Source organism: Glossina fuscipes, unplaced genomic scaffold (assembly GCF_014805625.2).
Source record: "Glossina fuscipes isolate IAEA_lab_2018 unplaced genomic scaffold, Yale_Gfus_2 27, whole genome shotgun sequence".
Lineage (NCBI taxonomy): Eukaryota > Metazoa > Arthropoda > Insecta > Diptera > Glossinidae > Glossina > Glossina fuscipes.
Window position 1 is genome coordinate 1,668,973 of NW_023998422.1, and position 23,613 is coordinate 1,692,585.

At 33.2% G+C, this 23,613-nt stretch overlaps 1 protein-coding gene across 1 annotated transcript; it reads right to left on the reverse strand.

Annotated features, from left to right (window-relative positions):
• Window positions 1-1,299: 1,299 nt before the first annotated feature.
• LOC119635931 (zinc transporter 8) lies at window positions 1,300-13,549 on the reverse strand. The gene is made up of 9 exons (XM_038030969.1): window positions 12,631-13,549; window positions 8,146-8,265; window positions 7,821-7,983; window positions 7,168-7,321; window positions 2,421-2,684; window positions 1,892-1,994; window positions 1,647-1,816; window positions 1,515-1,585; window positions 1,300-1,451 (listed from the first exon to the last, which is right to left on the reverse strand). The coding sequence occupies exons 1-9, from the start codon at window positions 13,138-13,140 to the stop codon at window positions 1,342-1,344; spliced, it is 1,665 nt and encodes a 554-aa protein (XP_037886897.1). The 5' UTR covers window positions 13,141-13,549; the 3' UTR covers window positions 1,300-1,341.
• Window positions 13,550-23,613: the final 10,064 nt, after the last annotated feature.

The following is a 23,613-nucleotide window of genomic DNA, read 5'->3' on the forward strand; positions in this document are numbered from 1 at the left end:
TGTTTCTGCAGACGTTTTGCTGCAGCAATTTGCAGACTACAATATCATGTGTGTAAACATTTGTTCTTCAGCTTCTTTTCACGTCTTTCGCTCTGTTGACAATCTACGTCATCTCTGGTTGGGGTATATTAAGTTAAAGCGTATGTATCTAAATCCGGGGGCGAGTTTGAGATAAACCCAACCTTCCATTATGTCTATCCATTTACATTTATTTTCTAAATCGCTTTAAGTATATCGGTCTGCGTGATATCTGTCAGTACTATTTTTCTCTTCAAACTACAGGAGTCAATTTTCGAGGTAATTTGAGACGTTTTGACATAAGAAGGAACTTTATTGAAAATGACTTGGATCGAACTATTTTTACGATCATGTAAGACCTTATTTAAGGAATCTGTAATTGTGAATATATCTCGCTAAAATCGGGCAAAAAATAATGTCTTGGCACGATAAATGAATTTGGAAAATTTCGATGATATAGGACATTTTTTTTGAGCGTCCTCCGACGTAAACGTTTTAGCAAAAAAAACAAAAAAAAGGTTGTTGCGGCAACAAAGTCCAATTTTTCTTGTTCTGTGATGAAAGTCACCCAAGGCAAGTTGATATCTAAATTTATGGTACGAAGGCTGCACCTAGTGGAACTATTCTTCGGATACATTCCCATGCAAGGATCTTCAATGAAAGGTAAACCATTATAATAACTTTTGGTATTTTATGGTGATATGATGCATAAGGGATAACATGTTTTTTGTCAAATTTGGGTCATATCGGTTCTGTTGAACTTCTCCCGAAAAAAGATTACCATGGAAGGTCGATATAAAATAAGGTTTCTTGCAGTCCATGAAAAAAACAAGTGAAGTTATGTAATTGACAATGTAGCATAGGGTGTTTAATCGTCAACCTTGCGTTTTTATAACGTTTGTACATATTGTATATTAAATTTTTTGTTGTTAATATATGTTACTCTTAATTAGTTAGAAATTCTGGGCTAAACTACTTTTTCAGTTTGACCCGTACTTTCATGTATTATAGGAAAACTTTAGGGTGTATATATGTCGTTTTGTCCTCGGCTGTTTATAAGAGACGAGAGTAATCGCTTTTCTTTCTACAAAGGAAAGTTAAAGCACGCCAACCAACACCGTAACTAATGTGTTAAATATTGACTCAGGTAGGCGATGTTAAACGTGTGTACTTAACCGATAATAAATATTTTTCATAGTATATAAATAAAAAAAGAAAAAACTTGAATTAAAAATATTTAAAACTTTTTTTTTTTTTTGTTTTTTTGTTTTTGTTTTTTTTTTTTTTTTTTGTTTAAAAAAAGCTAGAACAAATTATCACTTTTCATAAAGCTTCTGTTTCAATTTGTATCGTACTATGCTTTATGTTGTATTTAGAATTTTGAACTAATTGAGTAGCGTTAAATAACACAGTATTGCTATGGACTGACGGATCTGAAATTTGATATAATTTAACGAATTAGATTAGATAGCAATAAGAATTTGTAATATATTTACCTATAACTAGATGAGCCATTAGTATCTTATGGTTGGAGGTATGATTCCAAATGTTTAGATGATGAACAGATCTAAATGGAGACGTAGTTCATTTAGAGAGAATCAAGCAAAAGTCATTTTTAAAATCCTTACGTTACTCCAACTAAATTGGATAAATCCATTTTCAGATCATTCATAGGAACATCCTGAGGTACTGAATCCATTAATACATGTACGGACTCCTTAAATAGGTTGACGGTGGTCATTATAACAATTACAGAAAATAATAATGTACATAGAGGATCTAGAAACACTGCTTTCGGCTAGAAAAGGATATAAAATAAACGTGATTTCAAATTGTTGTTATGCATATATGTCAATATGTAAATTGCTCTTACGAAATTCTTAATTAATACTGAAGCAAAAAATACGCCAAAACTTTGCACCAAATCGCCGATGACATGAATCATGGCTGCACGTAGGTTTAAATTCTTATCATTTCTGAAAAAAAATCCGATATATGATGAATTAAATGTTGATATAAATCGTGATTATATATTTTTATATCCATTATTATAGCCGTGAGATACGTTACATATACGTTTTAATACATTGTTAATAATGGTACGGTGAGAATACCGTTTCAAATATTTATATTAAATGTTTGCGTAACTAAAGGAAAATTGAATCGAAATGAAAAGAATAATGTATAAGAAGAAATATTAATCTATACCGTTGTGGATTATTCATAAACTTTTTAAATGTTTACACAATGCACAGTATTACAATATAAAAGAAATAAATGGTAAATTGATTATAAAATCCTATCACCCAAAAAAAAAAAAAAACAAAAAAAACAAAAACATTTAGCAATATTTAATTAAATGTCCGTTACATGCAACAATTTACATTTCAATAAATTCTCACCCATCTGTTTGGTGTTTTAAACCACTTCCGTTGAGCACCATTGCTTCAGGCGACAATAACTCCATTGATGTTGTCCCACTTGTCGTATCAACAAAAACATCAGACAGCTGCGAATGGTTGTCGTTTGTACTTTTAGGTCGATGCAAATGCACGGTGGCGGGTGAATGACCATGGCCATGATTATGGCTATGACTATGACCATGGGCTTCGGCAATGCCAACGGTTGGCAGGATATGCGTTGAAGTGTGTAAAATAAAAATCATGCTGAGAAAAAAAATAGATCATAAAAAGCACTTGATATTAAATTCAATAAATGTTACACGGCATTTATATGCAATTGCTTGCTTGCTACGTGTTTTGCATTTTTGATTGCTCAGCAACACAATACAAACTGACAAAATCTAAGGTAACGCTTAAGGGTGAATCTGTTATTCGATATTATGGCAGATAGCAGTTATTTCAAGGATATCTAGATATACAAAAAAAAAAAAGAAGCTCTAGTTTTCCCTACTGCTACGCAATTACGTTTCTAATAAGCGCAAAGGCAACAAAAACAACATAAACCAGTATTTTCTTAGTTAAGGGCGTGGCGATTCGCCAATGGTGGCAGGTCGTCTTTCCAAGTACATCTATTATACCTTATATCACTTGTGGCATTAAGTTTGTGCGAAAGTATGTAACATGGAGAAGGACTTAAGATAGATCCACCTCTTATTATCTAAAAGACCCTGTCTGTCTGTTCATTCAATGTCTATCCATATATACATTTGTGTTCAGGCTACAGGTCGCAATTTTTAAGATAGCATGAATGTTATTGAAAATGATTGATATTGGTTCGCTTTTTCGACCCTACCCAATATAACGCCCTATTTTGAAAAAACGTTATATAGAAAAATATTCAATTTTCAAAATTTTTCGACAAATGTTGTCGACAAATTGGTGTGAAAGCATTCGAACGGTTAAAATAATATTTTAATTCCCCCTTTACGTAACGAAAACGAAAGTTCATATGACAAAAAGGCGTAGGTTTTAATGCTTCACGTTGAAAATCAGATCATAATAGTAATTTAGGATAACAAAAATTAATTATGTTATACAATGTGGTCTGCAATATTTAATGGTCGGCTTTGCCCGGCTTTAATGTTTGTACTTGTTTTTGATATACAGTTCCATAATAGTAAGTCCATATAAAAACATTGTACAATTTGTGTGTTCTATGGGAAAAATAAGTGTTGTATTAGATGGTGTAGTGTGAGGTATTTAACAGTCGACCTAGTCCTTTTCACTTGGTTTATGTTATGAGTGATGTCGCAAATTTGTCGCAATCGAGTTTTAAATTTAAAACTTGTGGTATAACCATCCACTAAAGAGATACTAATACAAATCAATTTTTATGGTTGTGGACGTTCCAACAACAGGAAAAAGGCGACCAGGCTTACCATTTGACTATTTTTTATTTACATATAATATAATGCATCGGATCTTTCAACAAAAGATGTATTTCTTTTTGACGAGCTCTAGCGCAGATGGCTAAAGCAGACATCATCCTCTCCTACACGATTAGTTTCACACCAAAAAGGTCGATCGACAAAGTTTGGCAATACATAACCTTACAGTGTAACGGTCGAAATGGTAACGTTTTCGAAAAATGTGGCTTACGTACAGAGCCCTACTGAAACCCAAATCCAATCGTTGCTCTCTGTAGTCAAAAAGTTTGCTCAACTATTTGTCTTGGATTTTCGAAGCACTAGATACGACAACGCCAACTTTTTACTTCCTTCCTCAAATCAAAATAGTAACTGTTAGGTTCCAATGGATGCACCTTTGCCCTGTAACCACTACCTTGAATTGACCTTGAATTTTTGTTTGCATTGATTATCACTTTTATCGAAATACACAACCAGACTTTTCCGATACTTCGGTAATGCGACAACATTATTGTATATATTTGTCCTTGTTTAACATTTTCTTATTAACAAAAATGTTATATAACGTATGTTATAACAGCAAAAATAAATCTGTCACACTGCAATTTTTTGGCAGCCAGTATGAAAAGTCCAGAAGAAGTCTTTTTGCGAACCTAGTAATCCATGCAAAATTAAAAATTCTCGCATTATTAGGAATGCTTAAAGTCAGTGGAACTGACTTAGCTTACCGCATTTGTAGGGCTTACATGTTGATGCTCTGAAAAACGTTGTTTGCATTTAGAATACATTGTAAGAAGATTACATAAAAGTAGTTGGTTTTTAATTCCAAAATTTTCGTATAGAAAATGGAAGTTTTTTGTTAAGCAATTAATCCTCTTTTATATTTTTCACATGTTTTTTGTTCTATCGCTTATGTTATAACAGATAGTAACATACGAAATAAACGAAAAAGCAGTCAAGTTATATTGATATATTTAGATCCGTAGATCTTTTGTGAGCAGTATCTATTTTTAGTTTAAATTTCCTTAGAATGTTATGTGAACGCATGGTCATAAGATTGATATGATTATCAGCACTTGACATGAATTAGTCATGGGAAGAAGGTTGGAGACGTGACTGATAATATACCACAACAGCCGTTATAGTACTGGTTAGAGAATCAGAATTATGAGCATTGGCTGATATCACTATATATAGCCTTGGTTTTATCTGGCTTTCACTTTAAACTATTGCGAAATATTACCCGATTCTTCTTTTATTCGTTGGATAAAATCCTCCACAAATTCATGAAAGGGAAACAGATATATTTGAGTAATTAGATCTTTAACGAACACGTAAGGAAATCGGCCTTGCGGTATACCGGGGTTAGCAACTCTCATCTCAAAGATAGAGCAACCGTTTTTCATGCCCTGATATCGATTTTTCAAGTTAGACTTAAGAAGCTTAATCCCAGTCAGAGCGAAACCAAAGTAGCGGTTTAGCTTTGCTAAAAATAGAGTGAGAGGACTTAGAGAGATAAATCCTAACCAGAGCCGTTAAGTTCTTCTCATCAGAGTCGGATCGAGTATCTTCCAGCCCGTGCTATGACTTCGCTTATAACATTCGATTGTCAGAGTGTAAATTGTTAGAACTCAAATGCCATCCAATCGGATTTGTTATTAAGCGCTCAGAAACTTTCGACAGAGCAGGACGAATGCTGATGGGACGACGATGATTTGTTGAAACTGGCACTGGTCTTTTCTAATATTTTTTTCGTGACCGAATACATGTCATTTGTTACTGTAGACAGTCTTCTATATTTCATGCAAGGAAGAGTATCGCCATTCAATTCTGGACTTTAAGCAAAGGGCAATTGTTAGTTACGCAATTAGTCTTTATATTCAATAATTATATTCTACACTACCTGTTACACGGGGATGTATTAATTTTTTGCGGATTTATACAATGTGGATAAGAACTTGAGATAGACCTCTTATTGTGTTGTTCAAATTTAGAATAACTTTCTTCTTAGATCTATCCTTGTCTGTCCTATTCTTGTGTCCAACTTAAAGGCCTAAAGGACATTTAGTACACTGAAGTGTTTTGACCCCAGGACGATTGCTATTGAGATGGGTTCGCATCGAAATACTTTTTGGACTCTTTGTCATGTAGCGCTTTATTTTGAAAAGACTAACTCTACATTGTAAGAACAATTGCCGGCGGTATAGGGTACCCGCTATCAAGCTTTTAGTTGTTTTTTGGCTCTGTAAGGTTTAAATGTTTTTGAAGCCATTTGTTCATGTAGTAAGTAGCTTATTGCAATTACGCGAAATCCTTATTATACTCTACACCACTTGTTGTGCAGGGTACATACGGACTTACGTAACACTCAGAAGGGCTTAATGTAGGCCCTCCTTTTATTATACCGATCGATTCGATTGTGTTCAATGTACAGGTTGAATTTTTGAGATATTTTGAGAGAATGTGGTAGGCTGACGTGTTTTGATCCCACGGCGAACGCTATTGAAAATGGTTTGAAATGGTGTGGTTCGACCACTCGCCCCATTTTGCAAAGTCGTTAAAGGGAAAAATTGCAATTTTTAAAATTTCTCAACAAAAATAATAATACTTCGGCATTCTAAATCGGTGCAAACTGGATCGGCTGGGGCAATTTTTTGAACCATCTCTCATCTGGTGTTGAAAGTGAAAAAGGTTCTAGTACGAAAAAGGACTCAATGATATAAATGTTAATGCTAGCTTATCTATGCAATCTTCAATTGCTTAGGTATTAGTAGATCGATGGGGACCATTCCTGCACCGAAACAAGCATGCATGTGCCTTTGGCGGATATTTGAGTAGCAAGTTTTCAGAAATATATTCAGGGAATGGAAAGTAAGGGAGGTAAATTTTCAGAGATTTTTTTTAGCGTTTCTTACATTGTGGGTGTGTATGTAAACAGATAACGTCAACCACCTAATTTCATATCCCTAATAAGTCAAGGAATGTTTTTTGAGCTTCCTATCTTCATTTCTGCAACTGTGAGGATTCATAAAAATGACTCATCAAATTGACGGGTATACAATATTTAGAAATATATATAGTAAAGCAGGCGTGTCCAAAAAAAAAGGAAAGAGTAGGCGTACATATTTGCTGTCTTAAATCATTAAAATTGACTATATCACATCCAAAGATGTGCCCTTCCTTATGCAGAATTTTAAACCTTTATATCACAAACTCATCAAATTGACGGATGCCCTAAGTCTAGCGTAGGAACAAAAACAAATTTCGCCAAATGTGGCTTTTCTGAAATTTGAAACCTTTATATAGTTTATTATACTTACACTATGTTAATTATAATTCCAATGAAAGAAATTGTCATCATAGAATTCGCATCCAATTCATAGTCGTTTGTGCAAAGGCGTTGTAATGCCATTAAAACCAAGGTCGTGGTTAATATCCAAATTCCCAAAATTGAAGCGATAGCACCAATAATTTCTGCAATCATCAGATTTATGAATGAATTTAAACTTATCTCTAGTGGGTTTTTAAACTCCTTGTGTAGATTGATCCCCCATAGTTGTTGTCATTGAGTAAAAGCGTAATTTTTTTTTTTCATGTGTACTTTTTTTTAACTTTTGCTACTTCTTGTGTTGATGTGCGTTTTTTTTTTCTACCATCTTTCTGTGATAAAAATTTATTTTGCATATCTAGATTTCTCTTTAAATACGAAAATTTAATGGAATAAGCGCGTCTTTCTAATTGTGCAGTGATATATTAGAGAATTAGTAGTACTCTACTTTCAGTACTCGCAATCTCGCAAAAATCGAAAAAAAAAAACAAACAACCAACCCAACAGAAATATATTTTGTCGTTAAGCATATAAAACAATACTTCATGTTGATGTATTATACAATGCTCTTGGGGTAAATGGTTTGTGAAATTTGACAATAACAACAATAGTGTCAACAAACAAGTGTACAATAGCAACACTTACCCATACGCTTATAACCAAATGACATTTTATCGTCCGGTGGCCTGTTGCCCAACCAAATTGCTACCAAACCAATTATAAAACTAATGCAATCAGATGCTAAATGTGCGGCATCAGTCATAATGGCCAGGCTTCCGGCTATATAGCCACCTAGAAATTCGACAACCTGCGTATAAACACAAACGTGAGCAGGGAGACAGATAGAGAGGGGAGAGAGAGAGAGAGAGAAAGGGAGAGAAAAGGAAAGAGAGAGAAAGAAAAACAACACAAGGCAATGCTTACAACATCAGACACTGTGCGATTGTCAGTCCAAGTTTTTAATACTTGCCATGAAAATGCAGCAAATGACGATCGCCCGGAGAATTTTCGTTTTCGCTGCTTGCGTTGATTTGCATCTGAGGTTAGCGCCGAAACCTCCCTGTCCACAGAGGCATTTATGTTCGTAATCCTTAAAAGCGTAAAAAAAAAAAAAAAATTTACTTTCAAGCGAATGGACGCATAAATATTTAATTTTAGAAAAATATTCGTCGGGGAAATATTTCTGTTCATGACTCTTAAAAAAAAAACTATTAAATAATATGCTCGAATATGATATCCAGGCGTATAAAGTGTACGAATTATTACACGTCGATTTTTTTCACGAAAAATAAGTAGATGCATTATAGTCGGGCAAGGCCGATTCTTAGATACTCGACATTACTTCGCTTGTTATAGTTATTTAATCGTTTTGGCAAGAATGCAACAAAAGTTACACTTTATTTTAATGCAAAGGATGTTCTCAAGGCCCGCATACTGGAGAAACCCATATATATGATGGTACCCAAAAAATAAACTTACGTGGTCCAAAGATGGTAAACTTGATTTCGATGCCAATTTATTATTACGAACTAACTTTCACCGCGAAATATTACAAATTATGCCTTTTTGTGTTCTCGTAGGAACGGTTCTAGGAGAGGGGATTCAAAAATTACACCAGCCGAGCAAATTTCTCATACCAATTGTACTATTAAAGAGCGAGTTATGTCGAAAAATTTTCAAGTTTTAGAATTTTTTTCCATAAAACGACCTTTCAAAATATGGCGTTATACGGGAATTGATCGAAGAAATGGACCGATTGAAACAACTTGCAAGAGCGTACGTCCTTCGGTCACAGCGCGTCAGTGTATCAAACTTCATCAAAGTATCTCAAAAATTGCGACCTGTAGCTTGAGCACAAATTTATATGGGCAGCCATCGGACAGACAGCCTCAGATTGGTTCAGAAAATGATTCTGATATAAAAAAATTAAATAAACTAGGAGGTGTAATGAAAGATGGGTGTGTCTTAAGTCCTAATACTTCCTGTACCACAAATGGTTGAAGGTGTAAAATGCTTGTTTCAGGAGAGTGACAAAAGGCTTTATATTGAAAAACTGTCATCTACCGTTAACTACACATTATTCTTATCTCTTTCGTGTCGAAAGTGCATTGGACTATGCATCAAAGGAACAGGAAAGGAAAGGCAGAGAGATACTAATCAGAAAGAGTAACATGTTTGGCGATCACAAGAGCGCGGTAAGCTCATATATGTTGCAGCCACCTTTCCTTTAATCTTTGACTTAATTGCATTTGTTCGAAGTATGTCTTAGCGATAGTTCCGTTGCGAGTTGACCACCAATCACTAAGTTCGGCTAATCCTTCTCAAAAGCGATACAAAGGATATTCGGTTTTACTACCGATGTTAAGGATTCCTTTGCAGACACAGCGTAAGGGTGAAATAATAAAGTCTGATGAGATGAAGAAGCTAAAGCGACGTGAAAGCAATTTATATTTGCACACAAGCAAGCAGCAAATAGAAAAGAAAAGAACGAATTCATGGTCGTGTAGCTCATACAAAGAACATAAAAGGTTGTACGTGAAGTCCAAGTAAAAAGAAAAGTCAATGACTATTCACCGCCGTAAATACTTCAACGATCATGTCGATATTAACTGAGAGGACCGACTTTTCTCCATTCCTCTATCAGCATAAGAGAATCGCTTACAGAGAGGGAACATGTGATGAAATTTTTGTAAGTTTATGTGCTACGAATATTAACTTCGTTTCATTGCTTTTTCTATCTGTTCTTCGGATAAAATACACATTTACATACATGTCGATAGGATAGCGCATGTTCATTTAAAAATACGAAAACCCTTAAGGTTCTGCTTTGTAAATATTTTATACAGTGTAGCAGTTTAACAGAATTCTTGCATTACCAATGATACGAATGGAAAAGCAAGCGACTTCATGGCTGCTAATTAACGTCCCTACTATTGTTGTTAATACCATAAACAGCTACAGCCCGTAAACATCTTAGTAGTGCCTATTTAGTTCACTCTAATATACATTGTTTGTTTAAAATTAATAGTTGTTGCAAATTGTTTTGCACACTCTTGGAACGCTCAACCGTATGTGATCTAAGTAGTACTTCAAAATTGAATAAAGTACCTTACAGCATGGACTGTGATATGTATAGAAGATCATGATGTCTATGTGTCCTGCAGATCACACGATGTCGCACAATTTGCAGCGTGCTTCCTCGACTCCTAATCCGAGTGATCCGCTGCTTAGAGTATTAATTAATTTAGTTCTTATTTATCTTGTCATTTTGATATGTGTTTATTGGAAAAAAAAGTGATCTTTTCCGGTCTTTGTTGAGTACGACATTTATTTTAAATATGTGCCCGTCGATGTCTTTTTGATTAGCCTACAGGCTATAATTTTTTGAGATCTACTGACGCAATTTGTTAGATGTTATTAAAAAAATGTCATTTTCAAAACTACTTAACAAAATCCGCTGAGTAATATTCGTTCGGGGGGAAATTTGGGTCTGATTGGCCTTTGTATGGCAAAAATGCTTAATATATAATATTTTTCGATCAAAAGAACATAAGATCTATGGAACCATTTGACATAGTCATTAGTTGCGCGAAATTTGGACCAAGTAGGTTTATTTTTCGCTTTCAAACCGCAAGGGTTTTTGTGAAAGCTAAGCCTTTATATGGCAGCAAAGTGTAATGTTGAGTACTGTGAAGCCGGAATAATTCGTTTTGCTAAATTTAGGACATATTACCTTAAGTTTTTGGACCCTGTCCAATACAAAGAGCCTCTGAAAAATTTGTCTTTGCTGTAGGAAATTTACCAGTCGATCTTGCTCGACTGTAATGTTTTTACTCGATCTGCTTAGCAGTTTTATGTTATTGCGATCGGAGCTATATACTACTAACGATCATAAAAAAATTTTGTGTGGCACTTCTTGGGAGTTTTGTAATCAAATGAAATTATATAGAAAATAGTAAAAATCGTAGTCCGTTAGGTATGCATAGTTAAATACAGTGACGGTAACGGTATACATACCACGAAATAGGTGATCTTGATAATCACAATCAAGTTGAAAAAGTAAAGTAGAGGAAATCCATCCCTGCACTATACTGAAATGAGGATAAGCGATGATCTTCGCTTTTTGTTTGTAATGTGTGATTACTAATCAGTATGTGAAGCAAGAGACGTGTACGTAGCATAAAGGTGACGATGAACGTGATCGCTTTTATTGCCTTAGAATCTTCATCACAAAATGAAACTCAGGCAAATTACGCGCATATATTATGCCTACATATACATATATATATACTATGCCTATAATATTATATTTATAGGAGCATTTACACTACTTTAGGTGTTATGTTTCCGTGGCATGTTTCGTACAAGAGTCGTGCTGATTGCACTACATTTATTTGTGACTGAGGTCAAAGAGAACCCTGTAATGCTCTCGACCTATATCGGACAATCCAAAAGAGTGGTCTACAGCGGGGGATTTAATGAAGGTGCTACGCGAAATGCGGTACATAAACGGGGTAAGGTTCCATCAGAAGCAGAACACTAATTGCAACCACCCCTAGCAAAGGAATGTGTCACGGAGGAGATTGATGGAAGAGTGCAGTGCAAATTACTATGTCAGCTGCCACTAACGGCGATTCATCCACGGTATTGATACGATCTCGTAGTATGCTTGCACTTTAGAAAGATTAAGAATCATTAAGAATTCTTCTAGTTTTATTTAATGACGCAACTAGTCGAATTCTAAAGTTAATTATTAAGTAATGCTCGCTACGATAGACAATCTTTGTAAATCATACAACTTTTTATCAAAATTTATTACTTTACAATCGTCATAATTAGTCCGATAAACAAATAACTAAGCATTTTATAGCAAATTTTAATCGAATGTTCTCGAGTCAAAAGGGATATAAAATTGTAAAGCAGGAAGGTAATCGAAGGTATCGATTGAACAGAAATTGGACGCCTTGCAATCATTTACTGCTGCGTTTCGTTCACTGAATATTTGGAAAGGTTGGCATAAATATTTAAACAGAAGGATCATCACGTGCTGCGTTCGTTTATTACATAACTTCTAAGCCATGGACAGATGTCACTTTTTTACATACACAGTTTCCTCAAGTAAATAACAGATGTATATGTTTCGCTTTATATTGGCTTGGGTCTGTCAAAAAACGATCTAAAATGAAACTCTTAGAGCGGAAAAGCAACGACTGAAGTATGTATTTAGTGCAGTAAGACTTTTAGTGGAGTAACGATGGACTAAAAAATATGGCTCTTTATAATCATTACGAATCCCTGTAAACGCCATGATCTAACATTCTAAAAACTTGAAAACATTTTTCTGCAGAAAAATCGCTGTTTCTGTAACAGTTTTTTAAGTTGAAAATATTTACGATATATCTAATAAACGTAGCTACGTAGATCTTTCTTTGTAAATGGTATAAATATTACTTGCTTTTGTAAATTGAATATGATTGCGGGTGTTACTGGCATTATCCCTGTTGTTGGCGTTCGTGGCAGTAGTGGTATGATTTTGCATTAGCGGAACCTCAATTGTACTTTCATCGGTGTCTAGCGGTGTCATTGCACTGTGGATTGCCTTATGCTTACTGCAGTTTTTAATGTAATTTGCTGACATGATCAAATTTTTATCGTTAACATTCTTATTATTATTATTATTATTATTATTTGTGACAACATGAGGGATATCGTTATCATTGTGTGAACGTTGCAGCGTATTTTCGTTGAAACTGTTACGTTCCTTGCAATCATCGTACTGGTTATGGTTTTCATTTAAATGATTATTGCATTCGGATCGGTAACGATCAATGCTTCGAGATAACTGATGAGCTGAGTTATCCTGTTGCTCGCTATCAAACATTAGTAAAGTGAACGGTTCATTCGATATGCCGGCCGTAACTTCATCATAGTCGGAATCGTTATTTAAGATTTGATATTTTGACATTCTCCTACAACGATTAAACACTTGCACACATTTGTTTAGCAATAATTACTACTTTCTACTAAAACCGCCAATCGGTGACAACACTTCACACTTTGCTTAGGCTTTGCTATAATAAACACAATTTGCAAGCAAGCAGCTAATAAATCAGTTAATTTTTTGATTTATTCCCTATTGATCATTTCATTTTGTTATCGCTTTTAGGCCGTGATTTACGTCAGAATATTTTAACAATATTATTGCATGTCTGTCTACAAAATTGTATTTATTTGTTTCAATAATTCTGAATACAAGTTCTATGAGTTGAGCACTTTTGAATTCTTTGCATAGACAAAGAAATTGAATAAATAGTAAACAGGAAAAAAAAGCCCCGATCTCACTGCTGCAATTATATTGTTGGTACTAAACTCATATGAAACAAATAAGTTAAAGCTTGCAGTGCAAGCGATCGCGCTACCAACTCACACCGACTTTATTTATTTCATAGACTATAACAAGAAGGTATGTTAACTTTATCGTACGTGTGTAGCAAACAGACAAAATGAGCTACCTATCCATTTCTTGAAAACATTTATTTGTGATAGGACTATGAGTGGAACATTCGTTTTACGTAAGATTTTCTTCAGCAGATTAAATTTCTGTGTTCACTACTCTAGTCGCACCGATACGAGTCGAGCTATTCGCGCAAGGAGCATATATTTGCGTAGGAGATTTTTTATATTTTCAAAATCAATTTTTTCTTAATTTTATAAATAATTAAAATTTAATTGTAAAATAATATGAAATGAAGTTAACGCTAAGAATGATTATGTAGCACAGGAAAGAACTTGCATGGTTATGCGAAGGACTGTAAAGTGAATTTTTCGAATTAGAGATACTGCACTGCAAGTTCGGCGTGCAACACAAATACCATTTCTCTCCATTCTTTGCTCGCCTCCACTCGTAAGCATACCTCGCTCTCCTAGTCCCACACCCAAACTCTTTTTTTCTCTTTTTTTTTTTTTTGTAAAGAGCTTTAGTAAGTAATAATGTTTTCTCTCCGTACTTTGCCCAATTTATACTAGATGTATAATCGTACATAATATCAATCCAAGTGGTTTTGCTATACATTAAAATTCTCGAAAACATTTGTGAATTCCTTTTATATCAATCAAAAGAGTTAAATTAGTTTTGCCAAATTCTTATGATCTTCCCAAATCACGATTGCTTACCCTAGAAGAGTGTCAATGTGCAATAGATGTAAAAAGTCTACCTATTTGTTTGCCTGTGTAATCACGAGATCAAAAATTTTCTTTTGGAAAAAAGAATTTTCGCATGAAAAACGGAAATCAAGCCTATCCGTCCATCCAGAGATGTGCCAAGTCTATCTATCTGTCTGCCTGTGTAATTATGAGATCAAAACTTTTTTTTGGAAAAAAGTATGTTCGCATGAAAAACGGAGGTCAAACCTATCCCTCCATTCATCTGTTTAGATTACGGTTACGAAGCTAAAGAAGAAAAGAGGAACTAGATTTGCCAAGCTTATCATTGGGTTCCGTTTGTTCACTTTACGATTACAACCCAACAATAATTCTAACTTTTTTCTTATCGTTCCTGTTAGCGTTTGTTAGAAAATGGGCAACATGAATCGTTAAGTCCGTCCTTACCTTAAAATATTATGTCTTTATTAAATGCGACAAAATCTCCCATCAGTGTTCCGAATCAGCTTAAGCGTATTCTGAATTCCCCCACAGGTATTAAAAAAATATATATACAGAAAGGTATGTATTTCAGTACAGTTTTTAATTCATTCAGTTATTTACTGTTGCTATTTAATGCTACCACGTTGTGTGAGATACGACTTAAAATATATATATTGTAAGATGTTTATCGGTAATTTGACCATCTCTTTAGAAAGGCTAAGGGCGGGTGTTGAAAAAGTCGGTTTAATTTATATACAATTTCTTTTGTTGTGTTTTCTTTTCTTTTTTTTTTTTTTTTGTATTGAAAGCAGTTAAGCCGATATCTAGGCTTGGTAGTTGTTGTTGTTGTTAAATAAAATAATTACATATATTTTCTTTTATCTGACTGTTTTGCAGATTGTCGCGTTTATAATACAAAATTCTAAACAAGTTTCTTGACATTTGTTGAACTATTTCCCCTCATTTGGACGATCATTTTACAATCTCTGAGCACATTAACACGTCTACTTTTCTGGGAGCGTAGTAAGTAGTAAAGTGTCTCGTGTAGAGAGTTTTTCATATAGAAGAGCGTTCACTTACTCTCATTGAAAAACATTGCTTTTAGTCAAATGATTCATAATTTTTTTAATCGCTGGAAATTACCATCAAAATATTGTTTAACAATGTTTGAAACCGCTATTTTTATGAATCCAACTTATCAACATTGCAGTAGTACAGCAACTATTGTGACTGTCACATTGTAAGCAAATATGTATTATATCGCTTTTGACATATGAGTGACCTACTGCAGTTAAAACTTATGAAACTTGCACTTGCAAAACCCTCTGTAATAATAAACGAAAATAAATGATTAAAAAAATCTATTGAATATAATTTAAATCCTGATCAATTTAACTGCAAATAATATAAATGATAATAAATATTTATTTATTTATTTATTTATTTGTTTGAAGTAGGAGAAGAACTCATTTGCTACATTTCAACTGTCGAGTTCACTAACTCTGAGAGACTATCTCATGCTCTTAAGTATATATGCTTATTAAGATTTAGAGATAGGTAAATTCTAGAATAGTAAACTTAGTAGTACTTAGTAATGTACTAGGATAGTAGACATAATTACTCCAAATTATAAATAAAGTTAAAAAATAAATTTAAGATTTGTATGTATATAAGTAAGCATGCAAGCCGCTTGCAACGGTGCCCCCCCGTTCGGAAGAATGAATCGAGACCGTAGATGCGAGTAAATCTAAATTTGTTAATCATGGCAACCGACAACGGCAGAGCCAAATTTTCTGCCAAATTCATAACTGATTTGGGTTCAAAGTAAATTTAGATGAGACTTGGGAAAATCTTTTGTATTAAGTAACATTGTTTTGATAGTCTTTAGTAACTCAGACATTGTGATCAAGTGATAGACTTCATTTTAATTACTACAAGCAACTCTGAGCGGGTTAAGCAACTCGTAATCGTATCTCCCTAAGTATCAATGATTACCTTAATTAAGAGGAAGAAGAAGAACACCCAGAATAAATCTGCGTCTCTCAAGTGAAGGTAAAACTATCAGTTGTAACCTATGGCCGGTAGGTTTAATAAAAAATCTCTTAATAAATAATCTCTTGCTAAATTTTCCAGTTAATGATTCGGTGATAACACGACTCTTACAGTAACAAATATTTACTTGTATTTTAAATGCCCGAATAATTAACCTCAGTTATTTCTCAATGAATCTTTTCTCTGGCCTCGTCCCTAAAATTTTCCCGCATTTGTTTTTATTTCTATTATTATATTATATCGTGAAGCATATGTAATAAATACATGCAGGTGTTTTGTATAGATTGACTAATAAATTTTAAAAAAATTATATAATTAAAAAACAAACCTTTTTTTTAATCAACTAAAAAATGGAAAACAATTGTTTCTCCAAAGCTACTGTACTATGTGACTATATTCACAAGCTTAAGGCGTTGAAGGCGTTCAAGGGTGAGAATTTTGATTGATTTTTTTTCTAATCGCTCGAGGCTTCTACGTATATTGGCATAAAAAAAAAACATTCCGGGAAAAAATTTACATTCCGCTTTTTAGTTGATTAATATAAAAGAGGTATTCAAATTTATTACATAATTCATTTTTACAACATTTACAGCGCTTGTGTTACATAGCGGTATTAAGTCAATACGGACGTATGTAACGCGCAGAAGAGTTTAAGATAGATTTACTTTCTATTATACCGATTGATTCAGTATCTTAATCTGGATTGAAGTAACCCTGTCCGTCCGTCAGATGTCTGTCCATGTATATTTTTGCGCAAGCTACAGGTCATAATTTTTAAGATATTTTAATGAAATTTGGTATAATGACGTTTTTTGACCCAAGGATGACCGCTATTGGAAATGGTTCGGATCGATCCACTTTTTCGACCATTCCCCATATAATGCCTTATTCTGAAAACTCGTTGTAATTCAAATTTCAAATGTGTTTCAAAATTTCTCAACGAAAGTCGCTAAGTAGTAGTATTTTGGCATTGCATATTGATCTGAAAACTTTGGACTGGCTGGGGGAATTTTTGAACCATCTCTCATATACCGAAAGCTGAAGTTCATGATGAAAACTATAATAATATAACTATAGTAATTTTGCGTAAAAAAATGAACTATGCCAAATTTGGACCATCCCGGCCTATTTTCTGCAACCTACCCGAATAAGGATTTTCACGAAAATTGATCCTTTGTAGAGCACAAAAGTCTACGTTTTAATATGTGGTGATGAAAATGCACCCATCATAGTAATTTCATACGAAAATAAGAATTATGTTAAATAATATGGTGTGGTAAGGTGTTAACTGGTCGGCCTTGTCCGACTGTAATGTTCTTACTTGCTTGCTCTTCAGTTAATTGCAATTCGCTTTCTATTCTCTAAGCCGTTTTATATTTGATGCCAGTATCGAGGGGATCGTTAAGAAAAAACAAACTATAATTTTGTGATGGCCTACAGTTGCAATGCACGGGCTGAAAATGAATTATATTGCCTCGTATAATCATCGTAGCCAAGTTTGCGTGAATACCTACTGAAGGCAACCTTACATTTAAAGTAATTTAAGTTATTTTTCAAATTTAAAGAAAAACTACTACTACTACACTGCAAGATAAATTTTTAATGCAACCTAAACCAGTTAATGGTTCAGTTGTGAAGGTTTGATTTGTGTCCAGTTTTTACCAAAAACTGTTTATATTGTACATGAAATGAAAATTAAAAATCCAGTTTTTTTTACCCCATTGCAGTTATACTCAATACTTCAGAGCCCTAAGAACATTTGTTGATTCTTCAAATTGTCACCTGGCTTCACTTTCACTATCCAATTCTTTAATATTAGTTTTCCAAGAAAGTGGCTGGAAAGTTCCTTCCGGACATAACATTCTTATACTATATATATAGTAAATAAAGGCCATTTTATTTCAGCGACTGAAAGTTCATGTTCTGCTGAGGCAAAAATCTGTCTGCCTTTTTGGCTCCTCTTATGTCTGCCTATACATATTGTTTTGTTTAACAAAAAGGACGTCACCACAGTGAGGCAAAGTGTAATTCTTGGCAGAGAGTTAGGGATTGTGATTTGATATATAAATATGAAAAATTGGGACCACATTGCTCTGCTTGTTAAGTTACTTTTCATAAAAGCTTTTTCACTATTATTATTTATTTATCCGAAACTCTTTAGGCAGTGACAAAAGAAAATTTTTGAAAAGGAATATGATAGATAACACTGCGAGTAGCGAATGATGTCTTATAGTTTAGACTTAAATAATTAAATAAGCACTAAAATTTTGTATAATGTGCAAAAAAAAAAAATGAAAAAATAAATAAATAAAATAATATGTGTTGCAGTAGAAGAAAAATGAATGGAGTGATAAAGATATCAAGAATAATATTGAATGGCGGCCTTGTCCCATTTTCATGTAAATAAATATGAAGCAAAGACATTATTGAACTGAATAATTGAATGAAAATAGTTTATGTCTGTGTCAGTGAAAAGCGACAAATTTGTTTCACTCCAACTTATAACAACGCTATTTGGTAAAATGTGGCTTATTCGCCATTCTAATGCAACACAATAGTGAAAGGTCTAAGAGGGAAAATTTTGGATTTTCTTAAACCTATTTATTATTTTCCGGGTTTTTTTCCCGATTTTTACCCATGAAAATTGACATATGAAAAGCTTAACTTTTTATCGCAGTTTTTTTTCACAAGCACTAGTAGCAGTAGTAGTATAAACTAAACTAATTTCATCGGCTTGTATTTACATGAGTAGAGATAACGAAATACATAAATGTTTCAACATTTTGTTCAAAATTGAGATTGAAGAGATCCTTGGGCACTTTTTGCATATCTGCCATCAATAACAGTAGTTGTAGAGTTGATTATTACCAACCATTCGTATGCTTTCTCGTTCATGCTTATTACATGTATGTGCAAAACTTGTGTTAATGGTTTCTTGGCAATGCCTAGAAGTGTGTATGTAAGGAAAAAGACGAAGGAAAAGATATGCATGCAGCAAATAAAACTTGTTGTCTTTTCATCGTTTGTTTCAGAGAACTGAAGAATTCGAAATTCTACGTTCGCCAAATGCTTTCGTAAATTTCAATGAAAAGTTTCATACTAAGAAATGCGAAAAAATATTTTATTATTAAAAAAGATAATGTTGTAGTCTATTATTTATTTATCTTTATCTAAATTATTTATTTTATATATATATATTTATTAATTTTACTTTGTCTACACTTATGTAATTGATGTATTTTATGGAATTTTTCATAACATACACAAGTTATTCGACGCGGCGTCTATTCATTTTATATCATTATATTATATTGCTTGTATTCCGGAAGTAAACATTAAATAAATGAATGACATATGAAAATCTAGAGGTACTTTTCAAGACATATAGCATATATGCAGATCTGTTAAATCTTGAACGAGATTTTACAGGCAGACTGTGCGACACTTTCACACAACACAAAAATGCCATATCTGCAAAACCCCAATGATGAAATTTCTGAAGTAACCGGTACGAACATCACAGCACAATGAACGCAGCACAATATTATGAAAACAAACATGATTCACTTCTTGGAAAACTTTGTTTTTGATAAGATTGGGGAGAAAACGAAAGCTTGGCATGCCACGACGGACTATTGCAGCGTGCATAGCGCTCCTTACCGGACTTTACGTTAAGAGGCTTTTTGCATAGAAATTCGAACTTTTTGGCTCCATGCCGGCCGGAAAAATAAAAATCAGTAGTCTATTTAAAGCCTATAATTAAAGATTATTTTTTAATATATAAATTCATTTATTTAATTGCTTAATTCCGATATACAAGCAAATTAATAATAATATGATGTGAATAGATCCCGCGAAGAATAACTGATGTGTGATATGAAAAATTTAATAAAATATGTGAAATATGCATGTGTAAACCAATATGAATAAAATTGATAAATACATAAATAAAATAAGTAAATTAAATGATGTTAAATAAATTATAAACTATAACGTATTTTTTTTTTAATAATAAAAAAATTTTCCGTATTCCTTATATAGGATTTCGAATTCTTCAAATCTTCCAATAAACCAATATGAATAAAACCAATATGAATAAAATTAATAAATACATAAATAAAATAAGTAAATGAAATGATGTTAAATAAATTATAAACTATAACGTATTTTTTTTTTTAATAATAAAAAAATTTTCCGTATTCCTTATATAGGATTTCGAATTCTTCAAATCTTCGAAATAAACGATGAAAACGAAACAAGCTATATTTTCTTACATATATATCTTTTGGGTGGCTATATTTCGGACATACGCACTTGTATGCACACCACAACCCATGTTCACTTAAAAACACACAATCACATGCGCTACGACTGCCTTGTAAACGTTTCAGGGAATGCGATGTCATGTGAAGAAAACATTAGCAGTATTTTTTTTACTCATACAAATAATGAGAATGAAAGACCAGGCATTACCACTGCCTTTGATAAGAGATATAGAAAAAGTCCCTAAGACTCTCCTTATCCCAATTTTGAGCAAAATATTGGAATTTCTATGCATTTCGTTGTCTCTGCTATAACATGAACATAAAGCTGTTTAGTAATTTCCTTCAATCAGGGGAAAAATATGTATGTACGAAATGCATTAGAAGACTGAGTGGCAAGAAATATAATTCTAAGGGAAAAATGACATAATTTTCGTAAGTAACATAAATGACACATAACAAAAATTTCGTTTAGAATTCCACTGCGATATTTTAAAATTCACGAAAATTTTGTGCAAGTTTTGACCTCACCATCAAAGGTTGCGAATTTACTCATGTTACATTCACATTCACCAACACCTAGAAGGAAGCTTCACCGATCTTATATAAGTATGCGTATTCTCAGTCATTACCAAATACTAAAAGCACTTAGGTATGTCCCTCTATCCTTCGGGCTGTGTAGATGTGCTACGCATAGTGTACGCTTATGCTAGGATAGCTTTGACTGCGACTTTGTCTGTGACTTTTATATATTCAAAATTCGTAAATTTTTTATTATATTCAAGTCAGCAAAGGTATGATGTGAAGCATTTAAAAAAAAAAAAAAAAAACTGTTCGACTTTGAAAGTGCTATGAATCATGAAGTGGCGGATAAAGTCGTAAAATTGGTGATCAACATTTCTGATATCCGTTTCCGAAAACTGGTTTAAAAGATGCAAAAAAATTTACTTGAATTTGTATATGAAATAGTGGCTAATATCGGTGACATGCAGCGAGTTAGTGTTCGATTAAAAAGTTCAAAAATAATTATCAAGAGCTTTCCAATGTTTTTGGCTAAAAATTTGACAGCGTACTGAGGCCCGCATCAAATACTGAAATCAAAATAATATTCTATCGCCAATTGAAAATATCGCCGAAGGTCGCATTTCAATTAACCTACGGTATGGGAAAGCGAAGTCAGTCTATGATGTGAAACAAATGCCACAGTAGTGCCATAATATAAATAACAAAATAAATTATTAAGTCTCTTATTGTCAAACTTGTAGCAAAAATGCTTATGCTATAAGTTTGAGTATAAAATACCGCAAAACTTGATATTTCATGGTATGAACTAAACTATTTTTACATGCATCTGTGACTTCAAGTTTTACAAATATTGCAAACTAATGGGATTTAAATTAATTTAAATGCAACCAACTGTTCTCCACCTGCACTAGTTATTTATAATGTAAAAATTAAATATTAATTTTAATACAACCTGACGTATTTATCCGGCTTGATTTGCACAGCATATTTTTGCATCTGCCTTTGCATGCATATATATATGTATTCCTTCCGATATTTACCGTATGTAGTCTAAGTTTTCAAACATAATTTTATTTACAATAAAATAAAAATGCATTAGGGTGTTAGAGCGTATATCAAAAAATTCCTTCCCTCAAATGCTTTTCCATGTCTTATGTTGTGAAAGAAAGTAATGGAAGAAATTTATGAAAAGAAAATTTATTCTTATGTCGAAAAATAACTTAACTTTGAATAAGTAAATGAATTGATTTTTTGTATGAATAGCTAAACCAATAGTGCAATAAGCGATTAAGCGTTTTATTTGAAAAACGAATAAAACCAAATGCTGTCAAAAGTGTGCTGTTGCTTCTCCACCAATCCAATATAGGCATATATGTATTTCTGCATATATATATATATATGTTTAGCATTATAATGATATCTGTAGGCTGTAGTGTGTGTGTGTATGTGTGTGTGTGTGCATCAATCAAATCTAAAGCACTGTTTTATTGCTAATGATTCTAATTTTGTTGTTGTATACATTCGTTATTATCTGCATTTTAGAAGTTGTTAGAAACAGTTTTTTTTTTTTTTTTTATTGCTTCAAATATATTTGCATTTGCTTTCATCTTTATGCCGATGAATCAAGCTTCAATCACAACAATCGAATTTTGTACCATTTACAATTTGAGTTTTTGCGAAATTGCATTTCGCATGAATGTGCGTTTATTTGCTTCATGATATTCGACAAAATTTCAAACACATATCTAAAAATCGAATATTCAGTGAATGTAAGTGAATTTCATTCATATGCATGCATGTATGTGCATTTAAGTTGTTTTTGCGGAATAAAGAGAACCGCAATGTATTTTCATAAATTTTAAATTCCATACGTAACTATAACGGTAATATTTGATATTTACCATAATAAATAGATGCACATATAAGCATAGGCAAATCAATGGATACGTATTCAGCTCATATGATTTTCTCTATGTACGATGCATACATATATACATTTATTTAATACCTTAGATGCAAGCAGGTTTTTTTGCGAGTAAGCCTAAGGATTATATTATTATGATTATTATTAATCATAATCTAGCCCGAGAAATGAATTCTAAGACTAAAAAAAGCCTTAAAGCATTTAAGCGGGCTACCGCACTTGAGATTTGAACCCAATATCATCGAGTCGTTAGTCGAGATCCTTTGCCTACTCGCCCACTCAAGTGGATTAAAAACAACTAAGAAGCTTAGGTTCGATTGCTCCCGACTCTCGTATATCTCGCAGCTTTAACTTAGAAAAAAAAAGAAGAAATAGGGTAAGATCGCCCATAGAACACACAAATTATTGTTGTTGTTGTTGCATTTTAGTGTATGGAGTAACGAGCAGAGCGTATACTAAATTTGTGCGGAATGATTTTGGGAATAGATTTAAGTTTGTTTGTCCCTGTGTCCTTTCGTGTTTCCGTTGTTTT